This window comes from Oryzias latipes, chromosome 18 (assembly GCF_002234675.1).
Source record: "Oryzias latipes chromosome 18, ASM223467v1".
NCBI classification, from domain to species: domain Eukaryota; kingdom Metazoa; phylum Chordata; class Actinopteri; order Beloniformes; family Adrianichthyidae; genus Oryzias; species Oryzias latipes.
This window is the reverse complement of record NC_019876.2, coordinates 2259366-2274432: the sequence shown is the minus strand read 5'-3', so window position 1 is coordinate 2274432 and position 15067 is coordinate 2259366. Positions and strand designations below refer to the sequence as shown.

At 40.2% G+C, this 15067-nt stretch overlaps 1 protein-coding gene across 1 annotated transcript; it reads right to left on the bottom strand.

Moving 5' to 3' along the window:
• Positions 1–764: 764 nt before the first annotated feature.
• On the bottom strand, positions 765–5969 carry LOC105358008 (myelin-oligodendrocyte glycoprotein-like). Its single transcript, XM_023965977.1, has 4 exons — positions 5831–5969; positions 1640–1954; positions 1366–1553; positions 765–1287 (listed from the first exon to the last, which is right to left on the bottom strand). The coding sequence occupies exons 1-4, from the start codon at positions 5958–5960 to the stop codon at positions 1264–1266; spliced, it is 657 nt and encodes a 218-aa protein (XP_023821745.1). The 5' UTR covers positions 5961–5969; the 3' UTR covers positions 765–1263.
• Between the last annotated feature and the right edge of the window lie 9098 nt (positions 5970–15067).

Sequence of the window (15067 nt, the reverse complement as noted above, 5' to 3'; positions counted from 1 at the left end):
ACTGATCATTCCTGCAGAAAGATGAGATCCTGAGAGAATTCAGGACTCACTTTCTGTTGTCTCCTCTGAAAGACACAGTTGGAAAAACCTTCCAGAAGGATCCAGAACAGAGACCCAATACATCCATTGATTGATTGATTTGGTTTATTTCAAGCTTTCATTCTAGACAAAACAAGAAAAACACACAGATTTATAAAACTCATGACAGAAATAATCAAATTCTTTGATTAGAAACAAACAACCAGATCAATGCAGATTAGTTTTAGGAACAAAATGGAGATGATCTTGATGATTGATCACCTTCAGAAAACATTCCTTCATGGTTTCAGGAAACAGTGACATGAATCACACACCATGGAACAGATCCTGGAGGAAATCCTCATGGATGATCCAGAATCATCTGACTTCAGCTGCAATCCAAGTGTGGCTAGATAACAGGACATCCAACAGAAATCAACCACAACATCCAGATGTGGATTTGGTCAATGGCTGTCAGCCAATCATCATCCTCACCGTCAAACACTTCAATGACATCCAGATGGGCCATGGAACATCCTGTGACATCACTGCACACGCGTGTTCCCACTGAACTGAGCGCCACACTCCGCTAGCATCAGAAAGATGTGAGCGTTCAGCGTTAGAGTCCTAGCTAGGTCTGCAGCGGATCCCAGACTCACTGATGGGATGGAGTCACGCTTTCAGAGTCACGCTTCAGATCAGTTTAAGGTCAGGAAGAAGGAAAAAAACAGGAGAAAACTACCAGATTAAAGCTGACAGAGGATTTATTTCATGTTTCAAACACATAGTTCATACAAAAATACATCAAGTATTTACAAACACACACAGACCAGAAATCACTGCAATCATTTTCTCACTGAGGACGATTTCTAAAAACACTAAAGACATTTCTGAACTCAAGATATTCCTAGAAAAATATCAAGATGTCCAGATGAACAAAAGTGCATTCTGGTGCATTTTATTCTGAAAAACACAAACAGATCATTACTAGATGATGAACACCACTGGGTGGGGGGTGGCGTTCTCCGGTCCACGTGTGCAGAACCGTGGCTACTGATGGATCCCGGTTCATCCGTCAACCGTTGCCCCCTTACTGCTAACCGTGGGGGCAGATGCTGATGTGACTTATTGTTTTCCTGAATGGACCGAGGTCGGTGACTTTAGGTTCTCCAGGTAGAACTTTATTCTGAAAGTCTCTTCAATCCTTGAAGACGAGCAAAGCATTTTTGGAGAGATGGGATGTCTTCAGACCAGAGGAGGTTTCTGACCCTACATGAAGAAAACAAAGGATGTTAGAAACTGAAGATTCCTGCAGAAAGATGAGAGATCAGAGAATTCAGGACTCACTTCTGGTTGTTTCCTCTGAAAGACACAAACACAAACAGCAGAGAGGATCAATGAGGTCCAACCTCCAAGAATGATCCAGAGAGCCGGTCTGGAGCGACTGATCCAGATCCGGTCTCCTCCTGGATCTGGAGTGGAGATGATGTCAACCTGGGATGTTTCCATGGTTGGAGCTCTGACTCCGTTTGGCTCTGAAACAAAGAGATGACATCATTTCCTGCCTGCTGTTCAGGACAAATGTTCTTCATGTGAGGGAGAACCTGCAGAGCAAACTCACCAACAACCAGCTGAACCGTCTCCCTGAAGTTCTTCCCAGGAATGAAGCAGCTGTACTTCCCCTCATCCTGGAGCGACACGTTCCTGATCTTTAACGTCACGTCTCCTCGTTTTAGTCCGTCTTGGTCCAGAGACACTCTCGGGATCAACGACTCCTTCATGTGTTCAGTTATGATCTTCCTTCTCAAGTACAGATACACAAAAAGCTTCATGTCCACTTTGGTCCACTCTATGGTGAAACCACGCAGATCCTCCTGAGAGTCCAGGCGGCACGGCAGGATGACATCATCACCAGGAGCAGCAATGATTGGTTCACCTGGAAACAAAGAAAACAGGAAGAAACTTTTCTAAATCTGAGTCTTTACCTCCAAGTGAAAATGTCTTCTCAATGTTTGATTTCTGCTTCTAAAAGATCCAAAGTATTTCTGTCCACATAGATATCAGACCAAAGGACATGGGACTTTGACTGGACCAAAGACAAATCCTTTCAAAATAAAAGTCCAATCCAAACTAGAATCCAATCCAGAAATGAGTAAAGAGGATTAAAGCAATAGTCTTTTCTAATTGTCAAGTGTTTTTACTTTTTTGTGTACTTTTCCCACACTTGAAAAGGGCTGACTGTCCAACGTTGAAGATCGATTTACTCAGATTCTGCCACTTGAGATCAATTTCCAAACTTTAATTAATTTCCATTTGATCTGGCAGCAATCAATAGGTAAAAACCTTAAACACACACAATAACAGTAATAAATATTTACAAATTCAACATACACATTAACAACAAACATTTATGTAATTTAAAGTGCCTCAGTTAATTAGCAACATCACTCATTTACTTTAATAACATTACTATTTAAGTTCATGTATCAATTCCAAATTTATTCAAGAATTACTTTAAAATCTCATTAATCATCATCATCATCATCAGCCTGTCACGCCACTGCTGGCGGGTGGCCTCCACATCTTACTCCACTCATCACGGTTTTGGGCACTCTGGGTCCACCTGCTGCCTGCCTTCTGCTCGATGTCATCTCTCCATCTTTTCTTCGGTCTTCCCCTTCCTCTCTTCCTGTCCCATGGAGTCCATTCTGTTGTTCTCTTAGCCCATTCGTGGTTCTTCATTCGGGCTACATGTCCTGCCCACTTGCCTTTGGCTTCAACCACTTTCTCCATGACATCCTTCACCCCTGTTCTTGATCTTAAGTCTTCCTTCCTGACCTTATCTCTCCTCCTAACACCCAGCATTGATCGTTCCATGCTCCTCTGGGTGATTGCCAGTTTCCCTCTTTGGCGCTTGGTCAGTGACCATGTCTCAGCTCCATACGTCATTGATGGCAGTATGACAGTGTTCATGATCTTCCTCTTGAGGCTCATGGGCATTTTTTGATCTCTCAGAAATGTGCTGTACTGTCTGAATCTCTTCCAAGCGGATGTTACTCTCTCCTCTATTTCTTTCTCCATCTCATTTCCTGGTGTTAGCAGTCTTCCCAAATACTTATACTCATCCACCTCCTCCAGTTGTTCTCCATCCACAATTATTCCTTTCCTTCTCCTTTTCCTTGCTATTTCATTGCAAATGATTTTGGTTTTCTTTTTGTTAATTTTCATGCCATCTTTTCTCCCTTCCTTGTTCAGATCGTTGAGCAGCTTGCTGAGATCCTCTTCCTTTTCTGCTAATAAGATGATATCATCTGCAAATCTCAGGTTGTTCATCCTCTCTCCATTGATGTTAATTCCCGCTTCAGCTTCCATTCTCCTGAATATTTCTTCCAACGCTGCTGTGAACATAACTGGTGACTAGGTGTCTCCTTGTTGCACTCAGTTCGTGATCTTAATCTGTCGGCTAAGTGATTCGTTCCGAACCTGAGCAGTGCCTCCATCATATGTCTCTTTCAGGATGTTGATGTACTTCTCCTCTACGCTGTGTTGTTTTAGCGCCTCAAAAACAGCCTTGTGCAGGATAGAATCAAAGGCTTTTTCATAGTCTACAAACACCATATAAATGGGTATTTTATACTCATTGGTTTTCTCGAGTATTTGCATGACTGACTGCAGATGGTCGATAGTTGAATGACCTCTTCTGTAGGCAGCTTGTTCTGGCGGCTGGTGGTCACTCAGATTGTTATTCATCCTATTCTTCAAGATCTTCATGAAGAGTTTGTAGACTTGGGAGAGTAAGCTGATTGGTCTATAATTAGCAAGGTCTTTCTTGTCTCCCTTCTTAAATATGAGTGTTATAATGGCATTTTTCCACTCGTTGGGTACCTTTTCTTCAGTTATCACTTTATTGAAGAGTGTTCTCAGCTTCGATCTCACAACTTCACCTCCGGCTTTGAGCATTTCAATCACAATCTGATCTTCTCCAGGTGCTTTGTTATTCTTCATACCTTTTATGGCGTGCTCAATTTCACTATCAAGGATTGATGGTACATCCTCTGCCTTATCTTTTCTGATGTTCTGGGCTGCATCTTTGTATAGCGTTTCATAGAATTCTGCGCACCTCTCAAGAATTCTCTCTCTGTTGGTGATGACGGTTCCATCTTGCTCTTTCAAAGCTGATATAAGAACCTTGTAGCCTTCTTTTTATTTTTTTGCTCTCTTCAATCCTTTCCCACTCTCAATTGCCTCTTTCACTCGCATGGTGTTGTGCTCTCTAAAATCTTCTCTCAATCTTTTCCTGATGGTTTGACACAATTTGTTGTACTCTCTTCTGTCTTGGTCATTCAGATCTTTCTTTGCCATTGCTCTCCTTTCTTTCAGCAGTTCTTTAGTTTCCTGCTTGAGCTTCTCCTCTCGCTGTCTTTCCTCTTTTCCTGCTGTTTCCATAGCACAGTCCTTAATGGTCTTTGAGATGCTAAGTGCCATTTCCTCCAAACTTTCCTCTTCTTGCAAGGCTTCAAAGCGATTTTGCAACTTCAGTTGAAATTCATTTTCTTTTTGTTTCAGTGTGTTGATGTTTATTTTCACTCCTTTTGGTCTCATCATTTTCATTCTTTCCAGTCTTGTATTCATTTTCATCTTACTTCTGACCAATTCTGTGATCACTACCGATGTTTACCCTTTTGATGACATTGACATTCTGGATCATGTTTTTGTTTGCCAAAATATAATCGATCTCGTTCCTTGTTTTGCCATTTGGACTCATCCAGGTCCATTTTCTGATCTTCCTCTTCCTGTAGAAGGTATTTCCAATACTAATAATCAAATTGCACCAGTCTGGTTCCCCTTTCGTTCCTTTCTCCAAGACCAAACTTTCCAACTGTTGCTCCGTCGCTTTGATGATGTTGTCCAACCTTTGCATTGAAGTCACCCATTACAATCTTGTATTGGCTTTTTTTCTTCTCCATAGATTTTCCAATCTCCTCATAAAGCTCTTCAACTTCTTCATCACTGTGACTCGATGTTGGCGCATATACTTGTATCACTTGTAGTTGGTATTTGCTGTTTACTTTCAGTGTAAGCGACGTCACTCTGCTGCCCTCACCTTCATACTCTATAACTCTGTCCTTGATGTTTTTGTTGACCAAAAAACCAACTCCTCCAACAGATTCGTTCTCTCCTTTTGTGTACAGCACATGCCCACTTTGCAACTGTTTCAGATGCTCTCCTTTCTTCCGTGTTTCTGACAGTCCAATAATGTCCCACTTGAAACCTGTCGGCTCTTGCTCTAGCTCCTCCTTCTCTGGATCTTTCAATGTCCTCACGTTGTAGGTGCAAACATTTAATTGCACTCTGGAAACCCGGGGATTCTTAGCAGCCTCTGCCTTTCGGCTGCTGGGGACTGAGGACCGTTGTGTGTTGAGTGTATTCATGTTGTGGGTGTGAACCATAACTCACCACGCTGGTTCAGTGCAGATTGGTGAGTTGCCTGCACCCTTGATTTCTCAGGGGTGCAGGACTATGAGGCAGGTAGTACGAGGTTACATTTTACTCGAAGCAGACTTAAAAGCCTGACATTCTCATTATTTAGCAAAAATTCACATTCATGAAGAACTTCCCAGTTTAAATTTACAAAAGTTACAAAGCACACCGACGAAATAAACATCTAATTCCTTAATGCTGAAAATTCCAACTGGTAACTGAAGTACACACAAACATTTGCGAAGCGCACACTCCGGTCCCACAACACACCAAACAAACAAGATAACAAGTGATCGCACAACTATAGCGCTCAGACAAAGTCTTTTCTTACCGGCTGCCTCTTCAACAGATGACTGTGGACCACTCAGTTGCACACAGGTAAGAAACAAGCTGTAGACACGGACTGACAAGGCTTGTGCCTCACCGGTGCTTTTTCCTGAATGAGGTGTGTGCGTCGCCATTAAATAAATGACAGCACGCTCAGCTGTTCAGTCCACATCACGTGACCAGTCAGATGCAACACTACAACACTAATTCAATCTAAAGACACATTTCAATCAATGATTCCTGATGATTATTCATTTAGTCAAATGTTTTCAGTCTTTCACCTCATTTCTACCAAAACAGTTTCTACTTTAAAGTCTTTGATCACTGACTGAATACTCAGTTTCTGAGGAACATTTGAGGAAAACAAACTAAAACGTGGTTTGGAAATATTCACAGCAGAAGTTTTGGTACAAATTTAAAAGACTTTTAAATTAAATTTAATTTAGTTTAAATGAAAAAGAAATGAAAGTTCCACATACAAAGTAACTTTGTTTCAAATCTTCCACAATTTCATCATTTTCTGTTCGTCTGAATACATTGAAACAAACTGTCAACAATTTTCCAAAGAAGAAGCAGAAACAGACCAGAATTCTGCTGCACACTGACTAAACCATGACTGAAAGACGTAGACAGAGCCGCTGCTATTAACCCGGGTCATATTTAAGCCCCGCCTCTGACCAAATATGATCAAAGACTGAAAACCATCTGAGTGTCAACAAAACAAAAACCTGACAATCCAAATCATCCAAAGCAATCCCCTTAAATCAAAACCTGTTCTACTTTTCTTAATAAAAGTTACTGCACTTTATGCTATTTTACAGAGATTCACATTGAGGTGATGAATTAAGAGAACAATTACAAATATCACATCTACATATCTTGAATAGAATTAGAAATAAGCCAGTGGGTTATACTTTACAACCAAACATTGAATCTTTCACATACAGACGGTTCTGATCACTTTTTGCTTCTCAGAACTAGAAAACTATTAATGTACAGATTTATTTCAGAAAAGAATACAAGGAAACGTGATTTCTGACTAGAATATTTAAATTTGTGGATAAGAAATTTGGCCAAAATGAGCTAGAGATTTAAAAGCAAACCAGAGTCCTTTGGTATAATCTTTGATATTAGACCCAACAAGAGATTATTCCAGAATGAATTAAAACTAGAATCAATTTAGTCATGAATGAAATCACAAACTTCTGCTAAAACACTTTAACTTATAAAGATGGATGACTGTTTCAGGAGAATTGCAGCACCAAAAACCTACATTTCTCTCCTGCAACGTGTGCGTCACTGTGATTGATTGAATGGATGAGCAGATGTCTCTACTGCACAGGTTTGTTTTTTGATCATATCTTCATAGCAGATTTTTGTAGAAATATAACAAACTTTTACTTTTACATTTAAAAAAAGAAATAAAAGTCCCACTTAGAAAGTAACTGTGTGTCAAATCTTCCAGATAGTCATCATTTTGTGTCTGAATCCATTGAAAGAAACTTTCTCCAAATTCAGACGTTAGTTCATTGAATAGTCTTTAGAAAGAACCGCCACCATAAAAGGTGGAAGTTTCTAAACATCAAACAGAAACTTGAACTAAAGAACAGAACATTCATGAACTTACCTTCAACATGTGAACACAACCAGAACCACACACATGCAGAAATCCACAGAGAAGAACCAGAAACACAACAGAATGTTACTGCTGCCATCATGACTGAACCGTGAATGAGACTGGAAAACAGAGCCGCTGCTATTTAGACATGTCAGTGGTAGGAGGAGGAGTCAGGAGATAACATCAAATACACTCTGCCCCTATTCTGCTCCTCCTGCCACTGCAGACTGACTGCAATGAAACATGAAAACAAGTCAAATCCATTTTTCTGACTCTATTCATCATTTCTCTGCTTCTAATGTTAAATAGAAACATGACATCATTGGAGTAGAATCCTTTTAGAAAAATCTATTCATGGAAATGTCATTCTGTCCTTCATTACCTGAAACTATTGAACCAAAATTCTAATTGTTTGCATTTAACACCAAAGAGTCAGAATGGAGCAGGGGGGTCAAACTCATTTTCACTGAGGGCCACATCAGCATAGTGGTTGACTTCAAAGGGCCAGATGTAACTTATATATGTAACTAAATGTAATGCAAAATAAATGCAACTACTCCTTATTGTCAAACAACTACCGATATAACATTTTAATGTGACAATTACAGATGCATAGAAAACATATGTTTGCTTGTTGCTCTAGCATAAATCCTTTTAAATGTTGTCCACTTATTAAAACCCAAATAACTCCATTAATAAAGGAATAAAGAAAAATAACATAAAACTGAGCTAGAAAGAACATGCATTACAAGTGTAACATTTTATAAAAAATAAAGGCTGCACACAGCCTTACATCTGATGGTTTGATGACTACAATTTGTCTGCCTAAACACATAAGACCTGCAAACACTGAAGAATTACAACAGGAGCTACACATAAATAATATGCTATCAACTAAAGAAACGTTTTTAAGAAATTAAAAACTTTTATGCTCTGGCGGGCCACATGAAAGGACATAGCGGGCCACATTTGGCCCCCTGGCCTTGAGTTTGACACGTGTGGAATGGAGGAATTTCTCCTGGTTTCTAAATCTCATCTCTGTTATGTTCTGAGTTCTAGTTTTTTCTTTTGGAGGTCAAGTTTCTTTTTATGCTTATAGTTGTTCTTTCCTTTTTTTGTTGTGTTCGTATCATCGATTCAAAATGAGATTTGAAAACGAGGAAAGTTGGTTTTGGTCCAAACTTTGCCTTTTTTCTTTAGAGCAAAACCTTTTGGTTCTGTGTTTTACTCATATTTCACGAAACAAAGAGCTAAAAATAGACAAATTAAACAAAGTGCTGGAAAAGGGGAGGGTAGAAGAAAACACCTTCTCTGGTCTCTCCCCTTTTTACACTTCATGCTGTGAATATGTTTTCAGTTTTCTCAAAACAAATTACTTTCTGTGCAGCTTCTATGCAGAAGAGAATTTTTCTTATATGTTATCGATCATTTCTAGTGTAGAGATTCTGTGACATCATGTATGTTGTTTAATACATGTGTGGCATTCTGGTTTCCCAGACTGCTGCAGAGTGAAGCCACCAGAAAACCACAAACTAATAACTGCAGGACTCTCTGACAGGAAATCCAGACAAAGAACCAAGTTTCACCTGGAAACATGAAGAAAATCAGAATAATCTTTCTGAAGTTCAGACACTGATGTAACTGAAAAAAGAAGGAAATCAAGAAAATATCAGTTTATCTTCCAGAGTCAAACAATTTTTTCTGATTTTAACAATGATGGGTTTGTTTTCATGTTTACCTGGAAACAAAGAAACAGGAAGAAACCTTTCATGAAGTTTGGACTCTAAGTCAGTCAACAAAGAATCCAGTCCAGAAAGTTCCTCCAGAGACAGTTTGGATTCTCTAAGTTCTCTGAATCTCTTCTAGTGATGGACACTTTTTCCAGTCTCTAACTTGCAGAAATTTCAAACCTCATCTGTTCATTTCATATTTCTAGGATGGCTTGATTCCCTCCCCCACTGCGTCTCCTCTCTTTTTCACCCATAATCCACCCCTCTCTCATGTCTGTACTACAATAGGTACACAATAGTGTACTTCATTTTGTAAGGCAATGTCTTCATACTAATAATAATTAATATTAATGATAGAACAGTCCTTTATTCTGACTGATGTTTCAATGCAAGTCTCTGAACCAGATATTGTTTATTGGATCAGAACCTAGAACCTGGTTTGATTCTGGTTTGTTAGCTTGTGAACGTTGTTGTTACTGACTGAGGATCCAGGAAGCAGATCTCTGTCCTCTGCTCTCCGTCTGCACTCTGACACCACAGACTTCCACTTCTGATGATGATTTCATGACAGAGACTCCGCCCAGTCTCCTATTTCTTATCCTCCTGTCTGACATTGAGTCCCAGAGTTTCCTAACAAGCTGTTTATTTGACATTCATCCATGGTCCAGGATCAACCTACTATCAAATAAATGTTCATAAGAGAACATTGGTAAATAAACCGTATTGTTGTGTTAGTAAACCTGACTGTGACAAAGAGTCAGTAGTTTATCTGAAGTTACCGAACAACAGTTCTCCAGAGTTGAACTAAAGAACAGAACATTCATGAACTTACCTTCAACATGTGAACAGAACCAGAACCACAAAAAGGTCAGAATCCACAGAGAGGAAGTTCAAGCAGAGCAGGATTATGCTGCCAACATGGCTGGGGGTGGGGGGGGGGTGGATCATGTTGCAGCAAGTTGGTGACTTTCCTAATCAGATCAACTGAGAGATTCTCACTGAACGTTGTAGTAACACTGTGCTTGCTTGACTTGATGCTGACACGTTTAAAAAGCATCTTCCCCCCTCAGGACATGCACCCTGGTCATCTCTTGCTTGTCTGAACACTTGCAATGACCCCCCCCCCCCCACCTGCACAGAGTCCCACACAGACACTAACAAGGAGGAAACCAGGTGAGTTGGCAGTTAGACAAGAAAACAAAACCCAGCTTGACTTTAATCAGCAAACGCAAAAACCTACAGTTCTACTAAATTGATAGGAAAACATTTTTCATTTTCATTGAGCCATAACTGTACAACATGAAGCTTTTTGACATTTACAATAATTTTATCATAACAATGTTCTATTTCTCTAAAATTCTGATTCAAATATATTTCACTTAATGACCTTTTCTCCTGAACATAATTATTATCAACACAACAGAAAAGACTGGATTTCTGACATGGAGAGTTCTGTTGGATTGTTCTGGAGGTTCTGTTCAGTATCAGTTCAATCTAAAGGATTGTTCTGGAGGTTCTGTTCAGTATCAGTTCAATGTAAAGGATTGTTCTGGAGGTTCTGTTCAGTATCAGTTCAATGTAAAGGATTGTTCTGGAGGTTCTGTTCAGTATCAGTTCAAACTAAAGGATTGTTCTGGAGGTTCTGTTCAGTATCAGTTCAAACTAAAGGATTGTTCTGGAGGTTCTGTTCAGTATCAGTTCAAACTAAAGGATTGTTCTGGAGGTTCTGTTCAGTATCAGTTCAAACTAAAGGATTGTTCTGGAGGTTCTGTTCAGTATCAGTTCAATGTCACCTGGACCCCATAGGATAGCACAAGGGTTATAGAAGGTCAGTGACAGAAATGATCCGTTTAAAGTCAGAGTTGGAGTGAATCTTTTGGTGTGATGTTTTCAGAGCAGGAAGTCCCCTGAAAGAAAATCAGTTAGAACACCACTGAGGCGTAGCCAAGCAACCCAGAGGAGCCACAGGTTTGTTCACGTCTCAGTGAGTCCTCAAACCTCACAGGTGAGGACAGGACTGGTGAGGACTTATCCACGCCTCAATGTCCTCCCCCATTAGAGAGGAATTCAGAGTCCCAGCAATCATTAGCCGCGGTTACATGGGCAGAATATCTTGATCGGATCAATGGTCGGGTTAAAATTCACCCGTGCACATGGGATCAGAAAACCTTTTTCCGATTAGAACAAACGTTCCCATGGCTCACGCTTTCGTTCGGAATGAATAATCTGGGCATGCGCAGTAGTGTAAAATCACCCGGATGCGGAACTAGGTCCCGTTGTAAACAAACCGCTGCCACAGACAGACAGCATGTGCTGCAGCTCCGTAATACGAGACGGTCTTTCAAACGTGCTTTTATTAATGTCATGAATATTATGAAGCGCATGTTCGCTCATCGTTATATTTAATCTGTGTGGTCAGTGCTTTTTTGTGGAAGAATTAAGCTGGAAAAAAGCTTAGGACAGGCTAACACGGGCTAACAACATTAGCCTGATGGACACAGAATCCAGGACCGTGCGACAAACGCAGCAATCTGCATATTAGCGCACATAAATGTCTGGAAATAACAGCAGCCTTTATTTTGTCGGGACACAACTGAAAACACAAATCCACGTGAAACCCCGCGACATTTATTTCTGCTCTGATTTCTGCTCTGAAAAGTTCACAAAGACCCCCCCCCCAAAGCCACTCTGAGCTAGCGGCCCGAGCTCTGTTCGAACACGGTTCCTTCTGAGTCCTGCAGCCGCTAACCCAGAGCGGCGGCGCGGCTCGCAGTCTGGATTCTCCCACACATAACAAAACAACAAAACGCACACGTAACAAAGCATCCTCCCCCCTCGGACACAAAATTATTAATCCAGCTCCTCTGTTCACTCGGGTCAGTGGCGGTTCTACACTAACTTACTCCCTGGGCGAGTAACCCCACCAGCCCCCCCCCCCCCCCCCGTACACATCTAAAATTTGACAACATTCTCTTGTGTTCCCTATCTTCTATTTAGCCATTTTACACAAAAAATGCATGAATTTTCTAGACTCGTATTACAGGGGGGTCAAACTCAGTCACACAGGGGCCTAAATTAAAAACACGCTTAAGGTTTTGGGCCGAAGAAGATAAATGTTTACTGAAGACACTAAAGCTAAACTTTTACACCTTTTAAACTGAACTTTTTGAACATAAATATGAATAAAAACAGGAACATTAATCCAGAATAACTCAAGTTAAACCTTAAATAACTTATAATATTTTGCTCTCCATAGAAATATATTCTGTCAAAATTATACAAAAATGAACATGCTGCAGAACAAAACAAAAGAAAGCCTGGAAAAAATAATAATAAGAAATAAATCAAATAATTCCGTTTTCTTTGCTCTTTTATCATTTTTTAGAGCTGGACTCCTGCTTCATTTTTAGCAATAATTTCTTGGTGTGTGACATCATGTGAGTCTTTGTGAAACATATCAGAGGGATTAGATCTAAAAATAAATTATTGTGAATGATATTTTTAGGTCTTATAAAACATTAAAAACTAAATCATAGAACTCATTACTTCAAACATATTTGGCATTTGGGGGGCTCAAAGCCTACCAGAAATAACCTGTTTGTCATAAATAATCTGTGTTGTTGAGCAGACATGGAATCAAACAGAAATAAAGAAACTCCACGTAAACAGAACATTTGTCACGTCAACTCTTTTTAAAGTTGCTTCATTTAAGGTGATGTAAAACTTTCACTGGATTATTGTTGGTAATGATGTTCATGATCATCACAGCAGGTTTGAAGAAAATTGACTGTAGAAAAGTAAAGATATTGACATCAAAGACTAATTCAGTCCTCCTCATAGTCATAGTATAACATGTGATCCATCCAAAATACCACTTTATCAAAGGTGATGTCAAACTTTCACTGGATTATTGTTGGTAATGATGTTCAAGATCATCTCAGCAGGTTTGCTGGAGCCTTCGATCAGATGATTGACACCTGTCATCGGTTTTGAGGAGCTGTCACCCCCCCCCCCCCCCGCGCTGCCGAGGGATCAACTAACCTCTGTGACATGTCATTTAAATTATTTGGAAATGCCAGACAATTGTCAATAATAATAATAATAATAATGAACCAATAGTAAGTCAATAATAATAAATAATAACAATAAATTAACAATAATAAGTCAATAAATAATAGAAGTAAATAATGAGACAACAAAAAGTCCAGAAGTTAACAATAGATTTACATTTAAATCAATAGATTTTCTCTACTGATTCCTGTAGGGATCAATGTAACACTGATGGTGTCGGGTTTCTGCTTTAAGAGGAGATCTGTCATTTCAAGCTGTTGCTCCTCGTCTGTGGAACCTCCTCACCCCCCCCCCCCCTTGTTGCGTCAGATTGACTCCGTTGATGGTTTTAAATCTAAGGGTAAAGACGGTTTGATATAGGAGAGCTTTTAGTTGATTTTAGTTCTTGTTTTACTACATTTTACTGTTTTTTGTTTTATTATTATTATTGTATTTTATTACTTTTCTGTGTTTTGATATGATTTTATGCTCTTTGTAAAGCACCTTGATTTGTTCTGGGGAAAGTGCTATAGAAATAAAGACATTCTATTCTAAGTTAGGGTGAACAAACGTTATAAATGTGCATACGGAAAAAAATAAAATAAAATAAAAGGCAAAGTCAAGGCCCGTCTTTGTTCTTTGCATGTAGCAGTGTGACCCGAGGACAGCAGGTGGACAGCAGATACACTTACGACTGCAGTCCGGCCCACAACAACAACTGCATCATCAAGTTTGCCGACGACACCACGGTGGTCGGACTCATTCCCAGGGGGGAGGAGTCTGCCTACACAGAGGAGGTCCTGAAGTTGACAACCTGGTCCTCAGAGAACAACCTCACCCTGAACACCAACAAAACCAGGGAGATCATAGTCGACTTCAGGAAACATGGCGCGGACCCAGCCCCCCTCCTTATTAATGGGGAGCATGTGGAGAGGGTCCACACCTTCAAGTTCCTCGGCATCATCATCTCTGCAGACCTTTCCTGGACAGCCAACACCACCGCCATCATCAAGAAGGCTCAGCAGCGTCTGCACTTCCTGAGGCTCCTCAGGAAGAACAACATCAGCACCAACCTGCTGCTGACCTTCTACCAGTCATCCATCCAGAGCCTGCTTACATACTGCATAACACTTTGGTTCTGCAGCTGCACGGCCGCGGATAAAAAGAGACTGCAGAGTCATAGAGACAGCTCAGAAAATCATTGGGTGCCCTCTCCCCACCCTGACGGACATCTACTCCGCGCGCTGCATCACTAGGGCTCAGAACATCATCAAGGACAGTTCACACCCCAGCTCAGACCTGTTCAACCTGATGCCCTCTGGGAGGCGCTACAGAGGCATCAGAAGCAAAACGAACAGACTAAAAAACAGCTTCTTTCCAAAGGCAATAACAATCCTCAATTCCCAAATGCACAGATAAGAAAAAAAAACATTCCTGTTTACTCTGTCCACAGTCTGTCCACAGTGTCAACTATCTACCTCATTGCCACCTCTGCACTTTGACATGTCTACGCACAGTTTTTTCATACGCAATTTTTGCACAATTATCTCGGCACTCTTCAATACAGTTTACAGCTTATATTGCACACTTGTATATACTGTTTGTTTGCTTGTTTGATTTTATTATATTACAATGTTTTCTTTACTACTTTTCCCCTCCTTACTGTTCTTGCACTGATGGTGATGCTTAAATCTCATTGTACTATGCACAATGACAATAAAGCCATTCCATTCTATTCTATTCTATTTTAGATGCAGCTGAAAGAGGAATGAAGCCTTCACTGCATGTTGTGGCTCCAGGAAATGCAGTGGTGGTGGACACAGTCACACCTGGGTTTAGAATA